A 27,735-nucleotide genomic window follows, 5' to 3' on the forward strand; every position below is an offset into this window, starting at 1 on the left:
ACAAATCACCTTTGAAAATATTATTGGCCACAAGAGGGCATCAGATAATCTTCCAACTTCCAGCTGCAAGTTGTATTTGAAAGTAATTTCCCTTCTCCATGAAAAGCATTAACGGTTAGTTTAAATCACTGCTTTTTCTATGGATCTACATGCAGAAATTACCATAGGTAATGAAGAACTTTAACTAACTATGCCATAATTATTATACACAACAAGATATTTATTAGAATTATTTTTGTTATTAAAACTAATGCCAATTTAGGAAACAAATAGCTAAAAGCGGAGGAAAGATCATTAAAATTGCCTGTAACCCCTCTAGCAAAGATAACCACTGCTAATATTTTAGTGAATGGGGAATGTTTTAAAGAGGGAGCTTTTAATTTATATTCTCCCATTCTGTGTTATGACATGAAATATATTCATTTTATGGTTATGTAATTGGAAAATGTGGAACATTTTATTATGTCACTGATTTGTTTTAAACACGGTTTTAATAGTTTCATAGTATTCATACGTGCCTTGATTTAACCCATCTTTATCATTAGATATTAAGCTACAGATCTCTTTTGGAAATGTCTTCAATCATATATCTAAATATAACTACCTTTGTTGAGTGTGGGGTGGGAGAAGGATAATTTTCCTTTCAAGTTCATAAATAGACAAACAGAACTGCCAACTATTTGAAATCATACACAGAAAATTATAGATGATACATTTTTTAGAGTCAAATTGATAAGTAAAGCTGTAAAGTTCAACAGAAAACAGCTAGCATGATTGACTATTTGTTTCACTAAATTCAGTGGAAAAAATTGTTTTTGTATCTTAGATCATTCATCAAATGCTTTTTCTAGAGAAAGGAAATAAAATTTACTGATTAAAAATGAAAGTAAATTTAAAAAATTTGAACTTTATCTAAAGGGACTAACATGAAAAATGTAAAATTCACTTTTGTCATCTGCATTATTACTAAGTGAAACCTCACTATTTCATGTTTCCTAATATTGCCCAATGATAAGACTGACCACACTTAAAATCTGATATTGATAGCTAGTAAGATCCTTTGGTAAATAATTTTTTTAAAATACCAGTTGTGTCTGGCCAGTGTGGCTCAGTGGTTGAGTGTCGACCTATGAACCAGGTCATGGTTCGATTCCCAGTCAGGGCACATGCCTGGGTTGCAGACTCGATCCCCAGTGTGGGATGTGCAGGAGGCAGCCAATCAATGATTCTCTTTCATCATTGATGTTTCTATCTCTTCCTCTCTTTTCCTCTCTGAAATCAGTAAAACATATTTTAAAAAATACTAGTTGTGATGCTTGATACTGTGAAATCTGGAGAGGAGCATACACACACACGCACACACAAATACAGGATCTTGAATAGGGATTTGGTATGCAAATTTACAGTAAAACTCCTCTTCCCTGACACAATTAGGAGTGCCAATCAAACAAGTTTAAATGGAAAACCATTAAAAATTATATATCCCTTAAACATTTTTAAGTGTGTAACATTATCCAATATACTTTCAGTCACCAAATTTTTGATGTGGAATTAAGAATTTTTCTTAGAATATGGGTCTATTGCTAGGAGTGTCTGTTTTCCTCATAACATACATCCATAATATGTCCATCTTGATTTAAACTGTGCTTTCTTTGCAGTGAGTGAAAACAATATATTCTTAAAGCAATGTGCCAGCAGAATAATTTCCTCAGATATGTTGTCTTTACCATATCTAGGACAGTTGGTATGTACAATTTACTCAAATTATGCAATCAGCAACCTGACTAGCATAAACAGGCTTGGCACCAAACAAAGCAGACCCTTGTCCATCCTACACCCCACTGGGGCCACCACGGGCATCCCTAAGAAGAGTGCAGCTATCGATGCTCCGTGAGCCCTGGGCACTGGTGAGCACTTTGCAGAAGGAGCAGAGGGCACTGGGGAGGCCAGTCTGCTCTGTTTCACTGGCCTCCTCCCAGGCTGGTGTTGCTGGGAGGGAGTGAGAGGTGAGAGCCGCACACTCTAACTCTTCCCTTCTTTCCTTTATTATAGTTCACTCAAGGCGGGGACTGCCAAGGACTCAAGGTTCATAGAAAAATACTGGACCAGGAAGCAGGAGACCCGGATTCTGTTCCTAACGGGGGCCTTGGGAAATCAAAACCTTCCTGGATCCTGATTTTTTTCATAAAATGATATTGAACTAGATAACATAGCCTATGGATATTTTGTTTTGTTTTTTTACAAAATTTGAACTGCGTTATACATTTTCACTTAAAAATATCACAAATCTTTGCCCATAATATTACAAAAAGTTTAAATCACATAAACATACTCATAAAGCCCTATTGGGCTACTGTATAGTGAGTGCATTTTTATCTTGTCCTGGACATAGCAATAGTATCTTTTATTTTATTGATATTTTTATTGATTTCAGAGAGGAAGGGAGAGGGAGAGACAGAAACATCAATGATGATGACTGGCTGCCTCTTAGACACCCCACACTGGGGATTGAGCCCACAACCCAGGCATGTGCCCCGACCAGGAATCGAACTGTCATCTCCTGGTTCATAGGTCAACACCCAACCACTGAGCCATGCTGCCGGGCGCAGATAGTATCTTTTAGTTGGAAGGGCAGAGATGATGTTTCCTTTCACAGAATTATTTCACTTTGTGTTGTTTCTATGAACAAATAAAATGTCCCCTCCTTGTCACTAGATGAAAAGACTGGTGGAGGTTGATGTTGGAGGACTATGATTTCCCACCAGGTTGCAAATCATTGGTATGTGCTGTTATCATACTCTCTCCTCTCAGAATTGCAAGGTCATTCTACTGTTCCCCGGAAATGTTCTCACTGTTGACAGTTCTGGGCCTTCATGAGAGGGAAAATGTCCTACTTAGCAACATTCAAACAGCACACTGCCGGCAGCCAACATTCAACTTGGAATAGTGTGTGACAGCTGACCTAACACATGACCCAGACACATCTTGTTTTCAAGTGCAAGATAACTAATGTCTTCATTACTTTAGTTTGTGCTGATTCCATAAAACTGCTTTGGGCAAGAACTTCAGAAACTTGAAGAAAACAAAGATAAATTAAGAAACACACTGTGATGGGAACACATGTGGTGATGGCTGGACTGGAACACAGCCAGAGCCGCTGTAATTATCAGCCAAGATTCCTGAGAATCTATTGTGTCCAACATTGAGATGTAAAGATGCTCCTCTGCCTTTGAGAAATCACATCTGCGTAGGAGAGGAGACAAGCACGGGAAGAGACAGGCGACCCTCAGGTCCCCTTGAGGAACAGTTTAGGAGGGATTAGGATTGCATGGTCAGTAGGGAAAGACCATACACAGAGTCAAAGAAAAAGGATAACCTGGCCCCCAAAACCCCAAACCTTTTATTTTATATCACAAAGGGCTAATTTTATTATATTTAAGAGCTCCAAATTAGCAGAATCTATAATAATAAAAGCATAATATGCTAATTAGACTGGATGTCCTTCCGGACAACCTTCCGGATGAAGTGGGTCCTGGGTGCCTGCCAGCAGCTGGACGGAAGCCCGGGTCCTGGTGGCCAGAGGGAAGCCGGTACCGGCAGCCGGGGGAAGGAAGGCCTACTCTTGCACAAATTTCGTGCACCGGGCCTCTAGTAGTAATATAAAAGAAAAATGGGCAAAGCACACGAACACAGTTCTCAAATAGTTTTTAAACATAAGATGATCAACTGGACAAATAACAAGAGAATTTTAAACCATGAAATAATTTTCTTCCCAGAGATCAAGAAGTTGAATAAGAGTATTGGTGAAGATTGGGGGTGAGATAAGCACTCATCCATTGCAAGCATAGGCCGCTACAACATGTACAAAGCTATTATAATAAAAGCTATCATAATACTCTACAATCAGCACCTCCCTTTCTAGAAATGTAAAGATATAGCCCTAACCGGTCTGGCTCAGTGGATAGAGCGTCGGCCTGCGGACTAAAAGGTCCCAGGTTCGATTCCGGTCAAAGGCATGTACCTTGGTTGCGGGCACATCCCCAGTAGGAGGTGTGCAGGAGGCGGCTGATCGATGTTTCTCTCTCATTGATGTTTTTAACTCTCTATCCCTCCCCCTTCCTCTCTGTAAAAAAATCAATAGAAATATATTAATATATATATATACACACATACACACACACATATACACATATATATCATGATGTATACAGGAACACACCTCTTGTAATTTTACTCATTATATCTAAAAAGATGGGATCAATTTAAATGGGCATCAATTGGAGACTGTTTAAATAAATTACAGAGTATCACTGTGATGTAAATATTAGTTTTGAAAACAAGTTAGATAGATGTATAGATGACAGAAAACAGATAACATAGATACAGAATAATCTAAGAGGATTTGTTAAGTTAGAAAAACCATGTAGCCTGGCTGGTGTAGCTCATTGGCTGAGCACTGACCCATGAATCAGGAGGTCACTGGTTCAATTCCCAGCCAGGGCCCATGCCCAGATTGTGGGCTCAATCCCCAGTAGAGAGTGTGCAGGAGGCAGCCAATCCTCATCGATGTTTCTCCCTTTCCTTCCTCTCTAAAATCAATAAAAACCTATTAAAAAAAAAAAAAAACAACCTATATGTATACACCAGTGTAAGTATGGTAGTGGAGGGCCAGTTGTAAAAGTCTAAAACCTAAGAGAGAAACAGTCACTGACTTCACTCCAGACCTACTCAGCATCTGAGGGGTTTAGAAATTTCTTTTACTTCTCCAGGTTTTTATAACTAGGAGATGGTGTTTTTTAAGGTGACTCCTCCAGAGCCAGGTCACCCCATCCTGTATTTATGCAAATTAACTTTTCATGTCATGTGCAGACTTTCTCACCACACACGCCCACTCACTTTTTCTTTTGGGGAACAAACCAGACAAGTTGTCTTGCAGAACATATGACGTGAACTTGTTGAATGCATACTTGCCCCTAGTGCCATTTCTTTCCTAAAAATTCATTCAGTATGTACTGAGCAATATGCCAGAGTTAGGAACTGGGGATATTAGGGAATAAACTAAGTTTAAACTCACAAAGGGGATCTAGTAAGCAGGTTAAATAATTAGAACACAAAAGGTTTTGTGCCATAAAAGACACGCACTGACCATACTGAGGGCCCAGACACCCCTCTAAATTAGCATGTGAGTGAGGGGCAGGGGTGCGGATCAGGAAAAATGACTCAAAGGACAAGTGTTTGGATTTACACGGTATGAAACCCCAGGCCCCCAGCAGGTGCGTAGAGGTGCACCTAAAGGTGTGGAGAAAATAAACCAGAGAGAAATGGAATGGACCACGAGGGCCCTTTTAGATGAGATGATGATGGCCTGGATTTTAATATGGTCATAGTTACATTTTAAGAACCAGTCCACTAGGCCCGGGGTCAATGACTCAGGGCAAGACAAGATCCCGCTGGCTTCTAGTACTTTGTTGGGGACTGACACCAGGTTTTACTCCTGTGATTTCCTGCACCTTCTCCCACCCTCTCATTCTCCATCCGAGTTAGAATTTTCACAGCTCAGCAGTGAAACGAGAAGCAAACTGATCAAGGAGCTAGTCAGAGTTCTTGGTTCACTAGACCGAAATGTATTTCTTGGTTCTTCATTAACTCCAGGAATCTTTCTTTTTCTGTAGTTACTTTAGGATAATTTCCCCCCCAAAGTTATTAAATTTAGAAAAGTAATTTAAATAACATATCACATTTGATTTATACTTCAGAAATACCAGCAAGAAAAATGGAGCTGAGTTGGGACTGCCTTTCTAATCTCTCACTGTTGCCTTCATTGCATTTAGAAATTACATTTGTTTATGCCTTAGACTTTAAACCACTTTTATTTAATAACAATTGACTTATATTTAATTTTGTTTCATCAGTTTTGCCATTTGGTATTTAATTAACCAGAAATAGGATCTGGCCTTTAGAGCTGCAAGATTAAAATATGGTCTAAATGAAAGGCATTAAATTATACTCAGTAGGCCCTGACCAGTTTGGCTCCGTGGATAGAGCGCCGGGCCGTGGACTGAAAGGTCCCAGGTTCGATTCTGGTCAAGGGCATGTACCCTGGTTGCAGGCTCGATCCCCAGTAGGGGGCGTGCAGGAGGCAGCTGATGGATGTTTCTCTCTCAGTGATGTTTCTAACTATCCCTCTCCCTTCCTCTCTGTAAAAAGTCAACAAAAAAATATATTTTTTAAAATTATACTCAGTAGTGTCACTTAGCATATTTTATTGTAATCTTGGGTCCTTAAAACTCTGTGTATCATGATCAGCATCCCAGCTACCAGGGACAAATGCAAAGCCTTTTTCATTGAATCAATTCTAGTTCTTTAAGAGCCTCCAACATCCCCTGGGACGTAGGTATTTGCATCCCCATTGTAAAGCACTAGGAAACTGAAGCCAAGTAAAGCATCTGGTAATGAGTGGTGTTCAAACACGTCCGACTCCAAGGCCTAGCTCTTCTCCTTTAAGCCTCCGAGTAGAAACTTCATGTTAGTATAAACCAGTTGTTCTCAACCTGGGTGGAGGGTGGTAGACATTTGGAAACACATTGGGAGACACGGTTTTTGGTTGTCACATCTGGGGGAGAGAGGAGTTCTGCTGGCACCCAGTAGGTAGAGACCAGGGATGATACTAAACAACCTACAATGCCTAGGACGCTCCCCCACAACAAAGAGTTACCCAGCCCAAAGTGTTAAAAGTGCCAAGATTGAGAAACTAGAGGGTAATCAATATTCCTCAAAAAGTCTTACAGACCTATTACTACCCCCATCCTGTTTTGTTTTCTGAAATCAATGTTTAGGGTCAATGAAAATAGCTTTAAACCAGAACCAGATGTGTTTAATACATAGATGCATGCACATTTTTAATGCAGCTGAGAAGTGCTTTGAGTTTATACTGTAAAACACTGTGGAGTGATCACAGAACTTTGAAGGTCTCAACCCCAAATATTATGGTATATTCTGCATATAGATGTAGGGTGGGGAAACACATGTATGCTTCATGTTTCCAATTATGTGTGATTGTTCTGATCTTTATTCTGTTTAATAACGGATGCAAAGGGTGTGGGGAAAGAAGCCCTGACTCAGAAAGCAGGGAGAAACATCATATTGAAACTTTATAAGTAGACATTTTTTTTCCAAGCACAATGAAGCCACACCATGAGGCAGAAAACTACTTTCTTAATTTTATTTGAAAAGTACACAAGGTCACAAAGCTAGAGCAAGTTCTTGCTTTTTTAACCAAATTTGTTCTTACAAAGTTCAAAATCTGCACCATTGGATATTTAAGCCAGAAACTTTAAATACAAAAATCACCTTTGAAACTGACACTATCAATTCTCTACTTGCATATGTGAAGTGTCAAAATATTTTTTCTCAGTAGTACAAGTTTATTTATTACAAATGTTCACAGTAAGGGATGAGAATAAGTGAATCAGTGAATTGTGGTTCTCTTGACACTTGTGTCATTAAATACGTTAGTAGAAAAATGCAAAGTTCTTCCTTGATTGGAGGGTTTAGTGTTCGTGACCAACACCAATCCCAACAGGTACTTTCCCCTCAAATTACAAAACAGGGTACTTTGTAAAACTTGATTAACAGTAAGAAGCCAGATACAGCAAATATTGCTGGTGTTACTATCCATAAGATAACATATTTGCTGGTGTTACTCATAAGATAACATATTTGCTGGTGTTACTATCCATAGGATAAGCAGAACTGCAATTCACAAATTTATTATTCTTCCCTGTTTCCATAACATGAATAAGTAGAATCTGTGCTCAGTTATGGACCATATTTTAGTGTCAAAATAGGCAAACAAGTAAAAAATCCAACTGCAGAATATGTTGCCTTTATTGCAAGACTATCCAAAGGCATTTGAAATATTAAAACTTGCCCAGAACATTTATACTACTAAACACAGAATATTACAAAGATGTATGTACATATATATATATATAATATATAATGTCACAAGCCACTAAGAAGTTAAAATGGTGTCAACGTTTTCTACAAACTACTCCTTACACGACACGTCAAAGCATTAAGCACATAATATGGACCTTTTCTGTTCACACTGGAATAAGGGGTCTGAAAGCCCTAAACACTGTGGAGGTGAAAAGAGATTAGGAAAAACTTGAAACATTCACATAACTTTAGATTTACATGCTGCACGCACACAGAAAGACAGAGAATGGTTATTTTAAAAAGCCATCCATTATAGAATTTGATGTCTAACTTCATGCAACGAGTTCTTTTTATATTTAATCAAAATGTTTATTTGCCCCTTTACTTGCTCCTAATTTATGAAACTCAATCTTGAAAATTATCGTTTTCATAATATTAATTCATACCAATAATCTAATTGTGTTTCTTGAATTAACCTCCCCCTACGACACACTCTGGCTGTATTTCCATTGTAACAACTCCAGGGCAGATTTTTATTTTTTTATTTTTTTTGGCCTTCTAACAGGGGAATGTTAGAATAAAAGAACACCGTAAACTACACATTAAAGCACAGAACTACGTCCTCTAAGGTACCACTGCTTCTCAAGTTATCCTGTGTAACTCAACAAAAGGGTATTGAGTCTCTTAGGTGTAAAGTGGAATCAATTGCTTTTGCCTCGAAGACACAGTGCTATCCTTGGCTGATGCTGGTGAGCTCCAATGGCAATGCTCGAATAGCAAGTTTTGTTGAATTGCTTGATGATTACCAATAATTCCAGAACAGATATCTGATCTCTGGTTTAAATGAAATTATCAGTGAGAATCCCTTAATGGGTCAAGCAGAACTACCTGACTTCTGGATTAACTGAAATTTACCATGAGAGTAGCTGAAGACGTAGCCTAAACCTGAATTCTGTCCTCTAAATGTCATCACGCCCGATAGGTCTGTACAGGATACACAACTGATTTTTTGTGAGGTTGTTTCTGAGGGTACAGGTGCTTCTGGAAGAGATTCTGACTTATTTGTAGCTAAATCCTAGACCAGTGGTCGGCAAACTGCAGCTTGGCAAACCGTGGCTTGCGAGCCACATGTGGCTCTTTAGCCCCTTAAGTGTGGCTCTTCCAAAAAATACCGGCTCTTCCACAAAATACCAACTTCTGCGCATGGGCCACGAAGTTTCAATCGCACTGTACGTGCGCGCGCACACGTGGTATTTTGTGGAAGAGCCACACGTGGCTCGAGAGCCGCGGTTTGCCGACCATGGTCCTAGACCAACTACGAAGTCTAGGCAAGGAAAGCCTTACATGTGTCCATTTTTTGTAGTAATTTCTACTTAGATTGATAGCATAATCTTCAGTGCATGAAAACTAATAAAGACCAAAAGTTGTTTCTTAGAGTTTGTGCTGGTATTTCTTAGTACTATTGTATATACATTTGTATTCATATAAAACAGACCAGACATCTGGAGTTCAAAAATAGTTACTATTATAAAATCAGAAACACAGCCAAAGAGTGTTGGGGATGTTGAAATTTTAGTCTTTATGGATAACACAGTCTGTTAATTTGCATACAAAAAAGAACAGAAAAGAGGAGGCAAGATTGAAGTCTGAGGATAGGAAGGTGTCACAGTGATGCATTTTTAGGAACAGTACCTTCACCTCTAAGCACCTTTCAGGTGATAGCTAGCTCATAGGCACCAGAAATTCATAATAGAAATTAAATGACCCAAAAGGCACAAACGAAACTGTTAACACAAGTATAAAAGCAATATTGTGTGAGGTTAAAACCCTATTTAAAAAAGGCTTCCGAATATGTGAAACCATACACTAATTCATTACACAGACATTCCGCTTAAATTTACCATTAAAAAGTGTACACAATACTCTTACTAATCAGAAAGTCATGCCAACATTAATTTCTAATGCCGCATGAACCACCACAGCACCCAAAGAGATGAACAGAAACCAACTCCCTACGAAATGGAGGGAACAGGTTTTAGAGCTAGTGAAATAATTTATTGCAGACCTTACTTACTATAAAGAAACTGCTGGCTCATTCTACTATATCCACACTCCCTTGCAATCTTAAGGGAAATACAATAAATTTACTTTCTACTAAAACAGTATTTAACACATTTGGCAGTTGGGAGTATTCCTTTTACTCCCTTTCCTTTCTTTCTTTTTTTTAAGAATAAATCACTTTCACAAAACTAGGACTCAAACTTTTCAAAACTCAACTGGATTTTCTGCGACTGCACAGACAGGTTGGCAGTAGAATAGCAACTGTGCGTCCTCCCAAGTCTGGAAGGCAGAATTGCGAAGGACACCGACTAGCTTAAATGCGCTCCGTCATTCCGAGCCTATGAAGGAACATCCTCCAGAAACTGCATTCAGGAAGGTAGACTTAGGATTACATGTTTCTGGAACGTATAACATGCAACACCATCCAAAAACGACAACAACAAAACGCTGAACTTCTTAAAATTTGGAACCAACAATTAGGGAATTTCAATCTGTATCTGTCCAATAATAAATGTTATAATTTTTTTCTTAGTAGAAAAATATCACCTAATGCAGAGAGCCAGTATGTGGTTGGGAACTGCAGGATTCCCCATCCTTGCTCTGGCGGGTCTCTGTTCTGGAGATCACCCCAGATTGCTCATCGCTGAAATCCACCCTCACTACCATACCTAGTGTCATCGCTCTATGTAGTGACAGCAAACCTGCTAAATAAATCCATAGGTGCTCCTTTACTTTAGCATATAAAAGAGCTTACTATGCCTCTGTTGCCTATTGCCAACAGTCCATCAATCAAATACTTAAGCAATCATTCCATAGACAAGGCTTATGCATGACCTGAAAGTAGAACTAGTAATTTCTAGAACCCTGTAGAGTGTTTTTATGTTACTAGAGCTATTCCAAACACATTTAGAGTTTTCAAAGAACAAACATAAAGGACTATAAGAATTTTTTGCCATGAATGCTTCTTTGCCAATTTTGGGTCATAAATTAATTGAGAAAGGCATCCTAAAAATAATGGCAGGAATGAAAAAGTACTACTTTTTAAGATGATTCAAGTATCAGCTTGGTGTACATGTAAGTTCACCAATATCTTCTCCTATGATTTCATATCCAAAGTGCTACATATTACTAAGCATTGGTAGTTAGAAACTGACAAAATCTTTAAGAAATCTTTTTCAGATGGCAAATTTGTCTTTAGTAACTTTAATGCCTATACTATTCCAATAAAAACAAACACAACTTTTTGAAGTACGTTTCTTACAGTTTTTGGTTCATTTTTTGATCTATTGAGGCTGGTAGCAAAATTTAGAACAAAATAGGTTTTCCTATTTCAAAAGAAGAAGAGAGGTGTGGAGCACGGAGTGAGAGGTTCGGAGGCCCTATACTATAGACCCGTCCTTGCTCTGGGCTGGAATCATCACCGGCACCGCTCCCATCCTACTGAGATTAGGGGCAGCTACCTTAGCGGGCGGGAGAGTCGGACTCTGAGGAGCGCGTTCAAAATCTTCACTTGGTACTTGGTTATACTGAGTCTTGGAATAGCCCTCCATGTTGGAAGGAGACATGGATCCCAGGGATGAGTGATTGCTGCCGATGTAGCTTCTGGCTGTGGACGTCCGGCTCTTGGGGGGAGGCACGTCTTCCCTGGAAAGCAAAGATCCCAAAATAATCGAAAGAATGAGTTTCTAGAAACCTACAATTGTGTAGCCTATGAATCATGGGTGGGGGCTATCTAAGCACGAAGTATATAAAAGTGTGTGACATACAAAAAAGCAAGCACAATCTATCTACATATATATAAAAGGCTATTATGAAAAGTGTCCCCTTGGGAGTTTGACCTGGAGACCGGAATCTGATTGCTCGCTATGATGTGAGCTGACCACCAGGAGGTGGCGCAGAACAAAGGAAGGCCCCAGCCGGCAGCCAGAAGGCCCTGATTGGCCCTGATCACTGGCCAGGCCTAGGAACCGTACCTGTGCATGAATTTCATGCACTGGGTCTCTAGTATATATATAAAAGCCTAGTGACCGTTTTGACTGGTCACTATGACGCACTGACCATCAGGGGGCAGACACTCAACATAGGATACACCCTGGTGGTCAGTGTGCTCCCACAGCCAACCTCCTGCGGCCAGCCAACCTCCCGCGGTCCCTTCCGCTTGGCCGGCCTCAATTGGCCCCGATGGCCCCGATCACTGGCCAGGCTGAGGGACCCCACTTGTGCACGAATTCATGCACCGGGCCTCTAGTAAAGTATAATGTCACAAACTGTGTATTTGTCCCTTAGTTATCATTTACAGAATAAAGAACTTCTCATATACTGAAAGGCAGTATTTACAAAAATTTATGATTTTATAATGTCTTACAAGGAACAAACCTCAAATATGTTCATATTCCAGTAGAACTCATCAAGATAATCTCATTACAGTCCTGTAACACTTTATCCTATATAATAAAAGGTTAATATGCAAACTGTCCCCTCGACCAGTTCAACTGCGAGTTTGACCAGGGGGTGGGGCCGGCTGGCCAACCACCCATGGCTCCTCCCCCCAGCCAGCCCCACCCTGATTGGGGGCAAGGCTGGCTGGCCAACCGCCTGTGTCCCCTCCCCCTGGCTGGCCCAGCCCGATCGCCCTGATTGGAGCAAGCCAGCTGGACCCCACCTATGCATGAATTCGTGCACCAGGCCTCTAGTAGTTACTAAAGCACTATCACCTACAGATATATTTCTACCAAAAAAGAAAAAAAATCCTTTTTGCTACTAAAGTTACTGATCTAAGACCTTAGCTGAAAACAGCAGATTCCAGTCTGCAAAAAAACCAGGAATTCAGGCAGAAGAATTTTCACACCAAGGACTGAGTTACATCTGGTGCATTTTAAAAATGCAAGTGCCCAGATCCTACCTCATACCTACCAAATGTCAATTTCCTGGGTGTTACTCAGTCACATGTTATTTTTTAAAGCTCAATAATCGAACATACACTTTTAGTTAAGATCTTCTGGTTTAGAATATTCTGTTAAAAATCACATTACCAACAGTTCTGTCACTTGATGTAATTAGGTCTTTTTTCTTTCTTTTTTTTTTTTTGGAGTATGCCATACCTGTACTTGATTTGGAGAGGGCGAATGGTTTTGAGATAAGCTATTTTGTAGTGGTTCTTAAAATAGGACCCAGAACTGGAAAGGGACTGGGGGCACAGCCTAATGGAGGTTGATTGGATCTACACACTTGCCAAGGAAAGTGAGAGCTTTCAAACGTGTTGAAGGGAAGAGCTTTAGCTTTTATCCAGTTCTCACAGGGGCAAATGTTTCGGATGGTTAAGAGAAGTAATGCTTTAGACATAATAAATTTAGTACACTACACGTCAATCAACTCGGGTGTCACTGAATTACCTGATATCATGATGAACTTCCTTTTCATATTTTTCTTCTCGGCGCTTTTTATGGCAGCAAAAGATGATCACGCAGATGAGCATGAGAGCAAGCAGAGTTCCTATAATAGCTCCTGCAATTGTTCCAGCTCTGTTTGACGCTAGAATAAGATGTTCATAAGTAAATAATGGTAAAAACAACACCACTCTATCTAGTCATATTGAAGGTAAGGACACACACTGACAGACTGATCTCATTGTATACATTAACTATAGTAGGTCCTCGGGTTACGTCGGAGAACCATTCCTACTGGGCGACGTAATGCAATTTTCGCCCTAAGTAGGAACCCACCTAACATAAGCACCTACGTCACTCACATGGAGCACATACACAGCAGTAATGAAGTGAAACAGTAAAACAAATTTAAAAGAAAGATAACAATTCTTGACCTTTACTATGGTAAATAAATAATAAAAAACATAAAGCACAAATGTACATACGTTGAAATGACAGAACTTTTTTTTTTAATAAATAAATGGGAGATGGCGATGTAACCATGAAACAACGTACATCGAGCCCGACGTAACCCGAAGACTGTCTGTATAAGAAACTAATTAGCTTTTTTGGTCCAAGGAAAAAATCCACTAAAAGAACTTTCTTTTGAACCATATAATATATTTTATGTATTAATTTCAAGGAATCAAACTGTGACCTCCTGATTCATAGGTCAATGCTCAACCACTGAACCATACCAGCTGGGCTGTATAATATATATTAAGCATAAATGTGATCAAACCAGATTAAAAGAGTTTAATGTTCCCAGCTATATGAGTTGGCATATAAGGATGTTCCAAATAGCTTATCCTTACAATGGCTAAATATGGTAAAGAGTTGACTTGACAACTCTCATGTTCTTCATGTTGCTACAATCATGAAGGTTTTTCTAATAAAATGTAATTTTTTTCTTTCCGTGACTCAGGAAAGCTATTAACCAAGCCACAGAGTGCTCTGCTCACAGTCTGCATCCACTTGGCCTCAATACACCCTTGCTGACTGAATGGGGGGGTGGGGGGACTGTATAAAGACAGGGGAGCAAACATTACCACCCCCGGCGGAAGGTACTTACGAGGAACAACATCCAGGCGCAGCTGGCACTGGTCAGAGCCCACTCTGTTGCTGACGGTGCACTTGTACGTCCCCGAGTACTCAGTGGTGGCATTTTTTACAGTGATAACAGAGGAAGTCATTTCTATGAAAAGAGAGATGGGGCAGAGGGAAACCCATGTTTACAGGACTGCTGAGATTGCAGTGAAGGCAAACCCTGCTAGGCTTGACAGTCCAGGCAAAAGTGAGAGAGGCAGAAGCTGGGTGCGGAACCAACGCCAGGCAGGCAAGACACGTGCAGGTCTCCAGAAGGCAAACCACTGCGCCTCCGGTTCATTTGTGCAGTAAGATTTGCAAAACCCATTCCACCCGCCCCGCCCCCCAGATGGAAGAAACATACAAAAGAAGTCAGAAGGGACCATGCAGTTTACCTCTTAACTTGAAAAAAGAAACAGAGGCTCAGAGAAATCCTACTTGGAAGGTGGAGGCCAGTTTGAATAACAGGTCAGTTATAACCGTGGTCAGCAAACTGTGGCTCGCGAGCCACATGCGGCTCTTTGGCCCCTTGAAAGTGTTCTTCCTAAGCCTTAGGAGTACCCTAATTAAGTTAATAACAATGTACCTACCTATATAGTCTAAGTTTAAAAAATTTAGCTCTCAAAAGAAATTTTAATCGTTATACTGTTGATATTTGGCTCTGCTGACTAATGAGTTTGCTGACCACTGAGTTATAACAAAGTGAGCAATTGGATTGAACCAGTTTATAACTTTCCAGTTAGTGCCACATGGATGCTTTTGGTCTGTTTTGTAACAGACATACCATGGGTAAATCACAGTATCTTCAACACTAAGGTAGGCTCATGAAACTTTCAAGATCCAACTCCTTTTAACTTAGTCATTAATTTAAGATCATGAACGTTTTCTGACAGTATTATCATTAAAAAAACATATACCAAAGAAACCAATTATAGTGTCTCAAACAGTGAAACTGTTATAAAAATATATTATTTATACTACATGACAGTAAATTGTCTTGGAATCTTGATTGTTCTGTGTAGAGAAGGGGATGTAAAACACACACACACACACACACACACACTAGTTAAGTCCACATCTATGGCACACGGTACAGACTGTCTAATCGGCGGTACCTGACACCAGTGCTGTGGGCAGCTTCTGTGAGTTGGACAATTTCTGCCATTCATATTGTAATGGAAGTGAACCTTCCTTGGGTTCACATTTTAGTTTAAAGTCATTTCCAATTTCTTCCGATCCATCCACATAACATCTTGTACCCGAAGGCTTAACTGAGAAGAGAAAATAAATTATAACTTTACACAGAAAAACAGACTATTTAGAATGATTCTTAAACACCGAGCATGCTGCACAACCACTGACTATTATCACAAGGTTCTGGTTCAGAGTTGACAAGACTGAATGACTACAATTGGTTATGCAACACAAAACAGGCCAGACTGGGCTCAGGAAGCAGCCGCTGCACAGGGAGGTCTGGCAGCATCTCAGGCCCGGCTCTGTGTCCCTTATTCCACAGGGCACACCTGGAAAAAGCAAGCACGCTGTGGGCTGCACCTCTTCAGACTCAAGGAAGCGCCCTCCTCCATTCCTAACCTCCTCCTCTACCCCACGCCTGACATGGGAGTACGTGTCATGTCACACCTTTCTGGTGCCATTACTGTCCCAATCAGGGGATTATAATAAAAAGTGCTGGCCACAGGGTCAATTCACTTGGTACATTACATCAACCCCAAACCACCCGGGGAGCACTGTTACAGATAAAAAGGTAAAGCTGAGGCTATATCCCAGGTCTCCCTGGGTAACTGCTTAGAGAAGCTGCTAACCCCCATTTCCTGAAATTCACCCCAACACTGAATTAACACCTTAGTGCTTCAGATTCTCTTGGTGAACTTTACCAAAGCATAACACACACACAATAAAAGGAACACATTTTAATAGTGTGGGTTGATCATGTTCAAAACATGTGTGCGCACACGAACACACACACATACCCTCCCCCACACGCACCCCCTACACACACATGCACACACCTTGTTGAGCACCACCCCAATCCGCTCCCAAGCCAGTTCCCTTGGGCTGGGTGCAGTCATCTCACTCTACAACCCTAGCCCCAGGCGCCACTGGCCGGACTTCATCAGTATCAGTTAGTTCTGCTGCTTCTAGGGTCATGTGAATGGAATAATACAGTATGTGCTTTTGTCTAGCTTCTTTATTCATTGCAAGGCTTTTGACATTGATCCGTGTTTTAAAAATCCATTCTTTTTCACTGCTGAGTTGTATTCCACGGACTATAACAAACGTAGTGATCCACTCCTGTCGGTGAACACAGATTCCAGCTTCCGGGCTCCTGTTAAAGCCTAACTCCCTAAGCTCACCAGGAGCTGGGTGTCGTCGGTCAAAATCAGACCGGCCGGCCAGTGAGGAAGGGGCTGGTAGGAGCTGTGGGAGGTCACTGGACGAGAGAGGAGGGATTCTGAAGGCTTCCAGGGGAGACTCAAAGGAGAGAGATCGGTTACGAGTCCGATGCCTTTTCTGGGGCAGGTTAGGAGAACCGGCAATGACACTGGTGACAAGGGCCATTTAGCAAATGCGCACCCTGCTCAGTAAAGGATGGGTACGGGGCTGGGGGCGACACTGGGGAGGCAGTGGTAGCCTAGAGTTCACTGCGGCTCCACGGCCTTGGGAGGAACAACGTCCCCTCTAAGGCTCTGCAGCTGGCTGTCTGGACCTGTCCTCCCAGCCTGACAGATGGCAGGACTGCTTTTTTCTTTGTTTTTTCTTAGTCTGAGCCGACTTTCACTCCTCCAGTCCTGGGTGGGTTTGTACTCTTTCACTGCTATGAATAAACGTGAATGGGTTTTGCAGTGGTGCACAATGACGAAGAACACTGCTCGAACACTCATGTGGCTGCTGGTATGCCTTCCTTTTCTCAGTCATTGCTGGATCATCTATGGTATGAATATCTTTAACTCTAAATGGAACCGTTTCTCCCATTTGGCCAACAAGATCTATCACTTCTTGATAATTCTTCAATTTGGTGGTATTTCTCTCCTTCATCCGTTACTACTTGTACTGTTTTCGAAGGATCAACAGATGCATTTGATGGCATTGCTGATTTCCTAAGCAAATCTGTCTCCTTTTCAGATTGATCCGTTGCCCTGGAGACCACATGAATTGGACATTGAAAGAGGTTTTGCAAATTATTTCATCCTGTGAGTCTTAAACAAGATGAGCTTTGTTCTTCGTTTCTTCAAACTACCAATAAATCCTTTATTACATAAACTCACAGTGGGACATGAAAGCAATGCTTTGTACACCAGATATCTACTGGTAATACAGCATACTAACCCCAACCTTCATCTTCCCTGCTAAAGATGGCCCTTTCCCATGTACCAAACATACCCCATAATGAACAGTTATTTTAAGTGGCTGCTCAGGACATCCAAGGCCCCACTGGGTTTGAGATCTCAACATCCTCCATCCACAAGAGAACAAGGTTTTACCAACAATGGTTTCTGAGTGTCGCCTAGGAGTGGCCCACCTACTTTCTGACCCCAACCATGACACCACAGGGAAGATGAACTCTTCACCCATGACACTTGATGGATAGAAAGAAAGAAAACCACACAGGGACAGAGATAAAGTTTTATCCCCTAATGTTCCTTTGGTCTGGGATTCCAGGATCCCTGGCCATTTTCCTCAGAACATTTGCATCCGCGATCATTGGCAGAGCTAGTTCTTCTCAGGTAAGGGCACATGACCATCATCAACCTGTAGGTGGCCAGTGTCCCACCAACTTAGTGACACTGTGCTCCATATAGGTTTTGCATCATTATCCCTCCATGCTAGTGGCCTATCTCAGTCTATATGAAACACACACTAAGTCCCCGTAAGGAACAGGATATATAGGGTGTGGCAAAGGGGTTACAGTTGTGAGTATGTGGAACAGAGTTTATTCTTATGTAACTTATTAATTATCGCATTATTTTCCATACGAACAACTGTAAACCTACTTTTGCCCCACCCTGTATACTTTCATCACCATGCCATCCATCCAAAAATGCTCATTTTGCTTGCTTCAGAACACCAATTTCAGGCAAAATCCATGCAAAGACGCCAAAAATCACTGGCCAAAATTTGAGGAGAAATGAAATATTTGTATACTTTCAAAGTGGCTCCCCAAGACTTTTTTTTTTAATTACAGAAGGAAAAATCGTAAGCTTTCAGTGGAGAAACCCATCAGATAAAATTTAAACCGAGTGATCATGATTGTCAATGAGACATGACATCACATGCCCTTACACGACCGAAGCAAACTCAGGAGACATACACGCATGTGGATCTTAGACTTGGTCCTAGCATAAAGGGACTTTAGTAGAAAACTGTGAGATTCAAATTAGGTCTGTAGTTTAGTTAATGGTATTGTCCCAACATTAATTTCTTGGTTTTGATAACTGTACTATGATTTTGTGAAATGTTAATAGAAGAAATTAGATGATGGGGATACTCTTAGGAACTCCTTAGTAGTTTTGAAACTTTCTATAAAACTAAAGTGATTTCAGAATAAAGAATGAAAAGAAAAAGTCCTGCCCTCTACTAATGGCTTCCACATCCCAGCGTTGTCTGAGCCACCACACGTCCAGGAAACTGTTTACTGTGAATGCTCTACTCTCCACAACCCAGCCTGCTTATTCCAAAGGTCTCGGTAACAGGCCCTTTTGGAGTTGTGGGGAAAGGCTCTGGTGTGGCCACAGCACTGTTCACGCTGTGGGTTCTCCATTCATTCCCCTTTCAGCTTCATGACTGAGCTGCATCCACACGCACGGCTGGTGCGTCTGACGGAGCAGGGCGGGCCCTGCCAACACAGCACGGCGCCCCTCACCCCCAGGCAACCGACAGTCATCCCGGCTCAGGTCCACCCAGCGCGTGGAGCTTCATGAGGCAGCTCTGGTTACGCTGCAAACAGCAGGAGGGCATCTCCAGATTTCCCACAAACGTGTCAATGTTTACGCAGAGCCTCTCACAGGGAACCAAGCAAGAACCCCACTGGATTACCACTGGTCTGGTCCCTCGAGAGCACTTCACTTTGTCTTTCCTCCACAGATTGTCTCAGCAGAACTTCAGGAAAAGCTAACAGACGAGCATCTGTCCAACTCTCACTCTCAAAGGAAATTGTAGTGGTTTCTCCCACAGCATGACTCATCTGACAACACGGAGGGAGCGCCACAAACAAGGAGCTGTCCTCTGACTCAGAGACACACTCACGGGATCAGAGCACTAGTCATTAGCACGCACTTCCTGCTTCTTCCTCTCACCCTGCATTTAACCCGGGCTCCCTCCCTGGTTTGCATTCAGGGTCTACTTGGCCCTGGTGACTCCCCACAGAGCTAAGGAGAGAGGTTACTGAGTCAGTGCCTCCCGCTGATCCATTCCGAGGGATTCAATGTCCAGCTTGTGACGTTTAATGAAACAGTGTCATTCCTCCTTCCCCACAGCCATGGCTGCTGCCCTCAGTGTGCTTGACCATACTATTGTCCAAGCTGGGCTCCTTCTGGGATACGTGCAGCCTGTGCTATAAGGATACTTTCTGTGGAAACCTACAAATTCAACCCAGGACCTGGTCCTACAGAATCAATCTCTCTCTCGCTCTCTCTCTCTCGCTCTCTCCTGGTCCTACAGAATCAATCAATCTCTCTCTCTCTCTCTCTCTCTCTCTCTCTCTCACACACACACACACACACTGAGCTTGTCCACACCTCTTCTGGGAATACATGCCAATCACATCCCTTTTAATGTACCTGCCCCATCAAACAGGGGCTTCACAACAAAAAATTCTGATAGTCTGATTAACTGGTATACTCTGCTTGGGACACCCTGAACCAGTTAAAATTCCAGATATATCTTAACTCAATGCTTTCTGGAGAGTAGGGCTAAAAGAAGATGTACAGTCAGGGTTATAATCCCGGGTATGCCTGGGTCTGAGACATGAGTTCAGATTTCTTCAGCTTTTACCTGCTTTCACATTTATAAAAAAGAAAGGCAACTCCATGTTTCTGAATGCAGGCACAGAAAGCTGGAATTTCCAATGTTACCAGAGTCCTTTTCCTGGCTTCTCATTCAGGTTCACTTGCTTTCATACCATAGGAAATATTTCAAATGGGTGCCATTTAGAACAAAGTGCCTTTACCACCCCCCACCCCCCACCCCCCATGTGCCCACTCAATGACGCTGCCAGCAGAGAGCCCCTACGTTGCCACCAAGTGTACGGAAACCTGCTCTTGTTCCTGCTCTGAGAAGAGTGATGTTCAAAATGAGTCTGGAACCCCAAACGCTTAACCCCTTACTAGTTCTCTAAAACAAAGGGAATTTTGTTTCTCATGTGAAGGGTGAAGGGTGCTGGTGCATGATCACATAATCTAGAGAGGGACGGTAAACTTTGCAGTCTTGAACAGCTTGCAAAAAGTTTACACTTATCTCCTTCTTAACTATCTGAGAGAGCGAGACAAGACATCCAAGTGACCGTGTGGCTAATCCCCTCCTTTTGAGGATGAAAAAACTGAGAGGCTCAAGGAGTTAAATGGCTCTGGTGTCTAATGGTTGAATCCCAAGTCAATATTCCTTCTATCATACTCCATCTCCTCCATTCCAAATACTCCAATTCGTCATCAAAGAAACCTCATTTATTTGCTGGGTAATGTAGTTTGAGAACGTTTACAGTACACATAACAATTTTGAACTGAATGAGATCAAATAGAGATTTAATGACAACTACATCTCGTTTCACAAAGGTAGGCTAGAGTCCAGGAAATAAAGATGCTCTTTAATTCTCAGGGCAAATCTGAACCAAAAACCAAAACACAAAAACCAAAACAAACCTGGATCCCTTAACTCCTGGCTCAGGGTTCTTTTCCTATATCACAGAACCTCTTCACTTACTTTCAAACCCTTTTATGAATTTCACCAAGAAACTAGTCACTTATTTTTTCTATCCAAAAAAGGCGGCTAGTTTTATGTTATTTGAGGACAGAGTTACTTCAGATGTTTCAAATTATTACTCTAAAAAACTAAGCTTTGTCTCACATAAATGCTACTCTCCTACCGTGACAACTCACCCTGTTAATAAATAACATTAATAAAAATAACTTACCAAGAACTTTCAGCTGAATCTTCTTATTTCCAACGCCAGGGGCTTTTTTCACTTTGCACTGATACGTGCCAATATCTGACAGCTGTAAATTTGTTACATTTATTGACGCATCCCCGGATTTGAGGTCACTACTGGTAAAATGTACTCGTCCTTTTAGATCTGGATAGTAGTCATCGTAAATTTTGTCTCCAGAATATAAAATAATCTAAAAGAAAACCAAAATAAGACAGGAACACAACAACGAAGCAAAAGCTGTGTCATTGAAGGAGCTCTAGGTACGCCACGCCACTGCAGGACCCCCCAAAACAGTAAGAACACGTAGACGAGGAAACCACAGCTATTCAAAGCACAGATTAAGGAAATGGAGAGGGATCAATATGATCCTTGAGCGTGGTCACACACTCACTGTAAATGTGGAAACGAAGACCAAACATGATTAAAATGGCCCTATGTTGGATGTATTAGTGAAACTGGACAAGAACACAGAATTGTGAATTTCTATAATTACTTCTCAGGGGCTGCAGTAGGTATGCCAATCAAGTGTCTAAAAGCAAGCACACACCATCACCATCCCCAAAAGAGGGCTTATGATCATTTACCTGTGAAATCTAACAAAAAACACACACAAAAAAGACATTTTTGTCTTAATACTAAGCTGGAGGGTTAATATTTAGTAATTGAGGGTTCTAGACTCTAATAGGTTAAAGTCATAAAATAAACCTCTTAAGATGTGTGCCCAGGGTAACAGGATCTTTTAAAGCTTCTGTTAGAAGAGCAAAGACCCTTTCCTAATTCCACTGAGTTTTCTGAGTTTAATGGAAATACCTGAAGGCTAAACTCAGTGGGAAAATAAAATTCTGTGTTAAACCTGGCTTGGAAGAGAATGATAATAGTCATCTCTAAGTATAACTAAATTTAATTCAACACACTTTATAATTTTTCACATGTGCTAGGAAATCCTTCATTCGGGTCATCTGAGACCCAAGGGCCAAAGAGCGGTGGTGCCAAACTCAAATAATAACCAGAAACATGACTATGGTCTATAGTCTGCAAATTATTTTTTATCTGAGATGTTAATTATGGAAAAGAGTACAATCAAAAGAAATGTCCTCTGTAGGAATTTCTTGGGGGCAGGGACTTGGGTTCCTTTCTGTATTGTCACCTTCCTACCATGTTGACCCCCGTCCTAACTCACTCCAGATCTCTTATTTATATATTCAGTGTCTGCTTGGGGGAAGCCCTCAATCACAGTAGACAGCTGAAGGTGCATAGCTGACTTACTCTGTAAACACGGCCATTACTCTATTTGCTCAATCTTCTCGCCACACCCATGTGTCAACAGCAGTACTAACTCCTCCAAGGAGGCTGCCCTATGTTCCTTTGTATTTAACCATGGGCTCCCCAGGAAGTTCAATCTACAGTACTTTCAATGCCCCATTTTGCTACTCACACACTTTAGTAGTCTTTTGACGAGGGCCTGACAAATCAGATGTGTCCCCACTGGTAGCGACTTTGTAAACTATCACAGTCTTTTCCCACGGAGACAAGGTTATGAACGGCAGTTAAGAAACGGGGAACTAACAAACATTTTACTAGGCAATTTTGGTTTCTCTTCACAACCCTGCAGGATGGTGGTCTTACCCACAGTTATCCTTTAGCTGCAGGGAAGCTGTGACTCTCCCAGATCAGCTTTTACAAAGTCACACAGCTAAGATGCCAACCAGATCCCTTTGAGCTGGCACAGTATTTTATTAACATTTCCATATGACTGGTAGGCTTGCAACACTTATGCATACAGTATTTCAGAAAACTCTCATTACAGTCTTGAGAGGTAGGTTTATTTGTTCCCATGTTACACTTGAGGAAACAGAGGCTTCTGGAACATGGGAGGCAGTACAGGACGGTGCAAAGGACAATAAGGTGCAAAGGGGGGCAAGTCAGAGAGACCTGGCTTCAAACCCCAGCGGCAATGTTGCCAGCTGTGTGACCCTGAGAGTGTTCATTCAAATCTCTGGGCCTCCGTTTTCTCCTCCTCGTGTGTACAACAATAATTCTCATTTTAGAGTGTTGTTTTAAGGCTGAAATACATATAATTAAAGCATATGAAATACCACAGAGCACAGAGTAAGTACACAGTCCATGGTATGCTGTCTACTGCCTTAAGAGATAAGACATAAGAAGTAAGGATGGAAATTTCTCCAGCCCAGTGCCCCATCACACTGCCTGCTAATGTAAATAAACTAGAGGCCCGGTGCACCAATTCGTGCACCAGTGGGGTCCCTCTGCCTGGCCTGCAGGATTGGGCTGAAACCAGCTCTCCAACATCCCCCAAAGGGTCCCGGATTGCGAGAGGGTACAGGCCAGGCTAAGGGACCCCACCTGTGCCAGGGAGAGGCGCGGGAGGTTAGCTAGCTAGGGAGGGACCACAGGAGGGCTCCAGGGCATGTCCAGCCCATCTTGTTCAGTCCCAATCAGCCGGACCCCAGCAGCAAGCTAACCTACTGGTTGGAGCATCTTCCCCCTGGTGGTCAGTGCACGTCATAGCGACTGGTCGTCCGATCGACTGTCTGCCCCCTGGTGGTCAGTGCACATCATAGTGAGCAATTGAGCGGCCTTAGCATATCATTAACATATTACACTTTGATTGGTTGAACAGCCGACCGGTCAACTGGACATTTAGCATATTAGGCTTTTATTATACAGGATTAAAAGGGCACAGCTAACATATAATGTAGCTAAGTTCTATGTAAGCATCCTCTTCTGCACCCACTCTCCCTAACCCTTCTAGCTTTCTTTGGGCCCAACTGTACTGTGTTATACTCCGAGGCTCATTTTTGTAACCCACAAGTGGACGCTTAAACCCTGGTTTCCTACTATCTCACACGTCCTGCAGGAAGCAAGCTGTGCCTCCCACCCGTCCCAGGAACAGACACACAAGACTATGGACACACACCGGGCTTCTTGGTCTCTAGAAGCACCTCGTTATGGCTTCACTTACGCGTCTTAAGCCAAAAGCATTTAAGTAAGACCCGCACTCTCCATCCATTCATCTTAACCAGGAGGGCGGAGTCCTGGGCTGGAAAGGGAGATGGGCACTGCGCTGCCAGGGCCGTGAGGGTACGCAGGGCCTCAGGTAGAAAGAAGCCTGTGTTCAACGGTGCTGGCCCTCCGTGGAAAAGGGGCAGGGGTGGGATGAGAAGAGGAAGGCAAAGAGGAAGGAAACAGGGCATCTGGGCTGAGCAGACAGAATGAGTCCATTTCAATTTACTTTGCTGAGGGAGACAGAAGGAATTTCCAGCAGCAGAACCAGGACAGAGGTGTGTCCTTGGAGGGAGTGGCCCTCGTCATTCTCAACTTGGGAAAGTACCTTAATTATTTCCTTCACAAATACATCACGGGCAAACTGCCTGGATTTGCTTAAAATAGTAATTACCTTACTGCCCTGATTCAGCCATTAACTGGCTGAATAACCCACCCCTTCTTTTACATGGATCACAAATAAAATTTCTCTTCTAAATATGTACATAGTTGACCCTCAAACAATGCAGGGTTTAGGACTACCAGCACCCACCTCACACCGAGTAGAAAATTTGCATATAACTTTTTTTCTTAATCCTCACTTGAGGATAGGTTTTAATTTATTTTAGAGAGGAAGGGGGAGAGAGAAACATCAATCAGTTGCCTCACTTTACGCGTCCCAACTGGGAATTGAACCTGCAACCTTTTGGCGTACGGGACAATGCTCCAAACAAATGAGCCACCCAGCCAGAGCTGCATATATAACGTCTGACTGCCCAAAAAGTTAACTGCTAACAGTCTTCCACTGACTGAAAGCCTTCCCAATAACACAGTCAGTCAATCAGGACATATTTTAGATGTTATATGCATTCAATACTGTATTTTTACCAAAAAAAAGTAAACTAGAGAAAAGAAAATGTTAATAAGAAATTAATAAAGAAGAGAAAATACATTTAGAGCATTTATTAAAATAATCTATGTATAATGGAACTGCACAGTTCAAACTTGTGTTGTTCAAGGGTTAAATGTATTACCATATTCCTCCCAATATGTGGACTTATTTCCTTCTCCCTGGTCTAATATAATTTATTAACATTGACTTTATTTTTTATTAAATGTGTCAGATGAAGCTAATATGCAATATTCTAAATTAAGTGAAATATTTTGGTACCATAAAAAGGCAAAGGGTGATTGATATACATATATATTTATTTAGAGATGAGATTATTGGGCAATTTTCCTCCTTTGTGGTACTTTGGCTTTCCACTAGGCTCTTATTATTTTATAATTAAAGATTTTTCTATAACAATATTTTGATAGTTGTGGGCTCAATCCCTGGCCTGGGTCAGGGCACCTGTGGGAGGTACCAATCGATGTATCTCTCACATGGATGTTTCTCTCTCTCTCTCTCTCTCTCTCTCTCTCTCTCTCTCTCTCTCTCAAAACCAATGGAAAAATATCCTCCAGTGAGGATTTAAAGAAATAAAAAAATAAAAATGGAGAACAGACTCTGCAATAATATGTAACTGTTATACCCTGCTACACTTGATGACCCTTATACTGGTATCAGAACTCTTGTGTTAAAAGTTAGAAACTCAATCCTATCAACTTTTCACAAAGTCTAACTTGCTTGCCGACCCTTAACACACACTATGCACACTTCTGCCGTGCCATCATGTCTGCTCCACTACTTTCTGACTCATCCACACTTGACAATCCTGATTTTCAGAAGTTCCCGTGCTCCCTAGCCTATGTGGGCAGCGCAGTGACGGGCACTGAAGACAAGTTCCACAGACAGCTGCTGAGCGAGCGAGCACTCGGCCAACTTACCACTTGATCCACCTTCTGATTATCGGCTGGGGACAGCAGCCACTCGATGTCCAGCGGTCCCTGGTCTTCCGGACCTTCAGTAAATTTGCAGGGCAAATAGGCAGTTTCCCCTTTGGCCTTTTCAATCATGTGGTCAGGACTGGTGATAATCAAACTTCTGGTGACATCTGGAGAAGGAAACACACAAACTAAGCATCTGAACCCTCGGCCCACCCAGCCGTTCAGAAGGGACACAGGATGCGGTGGAAACAAGATGCGATTTGAAACCAGAGTAAGAGAGTTCAAACTCAACGGTGCCCGGTTGTCAGTTTGTGCCTTTGTAAAATTAGAATAACAATATAATGTCTTATTCAATATACTTTCCTTTAAGAGCTCCGTGAACATCCCAACTGTATAGAGCAGCGGTTCTCAACCTGTGGGTCGCGACCCCTTTGGCGGTCGAACGACCCTTTCACAGGGGTTGCCTAAGACCATCCTGCATATCAGATATTTACATTACAATTCATAACATTAGCAACATTACAGTTATGAAGTAGCAACGAAAATAATTTTATGGTTGGGTCACTGTATTTAAAGGGCCAGAAGGTTGAGAACCACTGGTATAAAGGGTGTTTATATCCAAGCAGGTGTTTAAAACTGAATTGAGCTGGCGTCTCTGAAAGGCCAGTTGTGTCGCGCCAATTCAAGGCCACATTAGCCATGCTCGCCTTGGTGCCACCAACACAATGGGATTCCTTATCGCTGGGACGCATGCTGATGAATTCTGACACCTTTTTTTTCTTTTTTAATTCTAAGGGTTTTTTTTTTGTTTTGATTCCATAACTTTTATTGAATGCTTGAAAATATTTCTAAGCTAAGTGGGTAGATCCCAAGAGTTCTCGTCAAGAGGAAAATAACCTATTTTTCCTTTTTCCTTCTTCTTTTGTGTATCTCTATGAGCCGATGGGTCTTAACTAAATTTATTGTGGTTATTATTTCACACTATGTGTAAGTCAAATCAGGCTAAACATCTTAAACTTATGCAGTGCTGCATGTCAATTATATCGCAACGAAACTGGAAAAGAAGCCACCAAAATAAGATGTCCTGAGCCCCAAACAAATGTCCAAGAGATTCTGCTGACTGAGTTTGTCAAAAAGAGATGGCTTAACCTCACTGAAACATTGTAAGTGCTAAAAAAAGAGTATCCTTCTTCTTGAGTTGGGGCTGTGAACACAATACAATATACA

At 41.7% G+C, this 27,735-nt stretch overlaps 1 protein-coding gene across 3 annotated transcripts in view; it reads right to left on the bottom strand.

Moving 5' to 3' along the window:
- The window catches only part of CXADR (CXADR, Ig-like cell adhesion molecule), a 32,886-nt gene extending 5,979 nt beyond the window's left edge, over nucleotides 1-26,907 (bottom strand). The window contains exons 1-6 of one of the 3 annotated variants that reach the window (XM_006097011.3): nucleotides 26,509-26,907; nucleotides 21,661-21,865; nucleotides 15,629-15,784; nucleotides 14,500-14,622; nucleotides 13,395-13,533; nucleotides 11,463-11,646 (exon numbers count right to left, since the gene is read on the bottom strand). In XM_006097011.3, coding sequence (XP_006097073.2) covers nucleotides 11,463-11,646; nucleotides 13,395-13,533; nucleotides 14,500-14,622; nucleotides 15,629-15,784; nucleotides 21,661-21,865; nucleotides 26,509-26,892 — 1,191 coding nt within the window. In that variant the 5' untranslated portion in view covers nucleotides 26,893-26,907. Of the gene's footprint in view, nucleotides 1-7,208; nucleotides 11,647-13,394; nucleotides 13,534-14,499; nucleotides 14,623-15,628; nucleotides 15,785-21,660; nucleotides 21,866-26,508 lie in introns of those variants that run through there. The other 2 variants (XM_014462856.2, XM_023760798.1) reach the window with 2 other exon arrangements.
- Nucleotides 26,908-27,735: the final 828 nt, after the last annotated feature.

This window comes from Myotis lucifugus, unplaced genomic scaffold (genome assembly GCF_000147115.1).
Source record: "Myotis lucifugus unplaced genomic scaffold, Myoluc2.0 scaffold_193, whole genome shotgun sequence".
NCBI lineage: Eukaryota > Metazoa > Chordata > Mammalia > Chiroptera > Vespertilionidae > Myotis > Myotis lucifugus.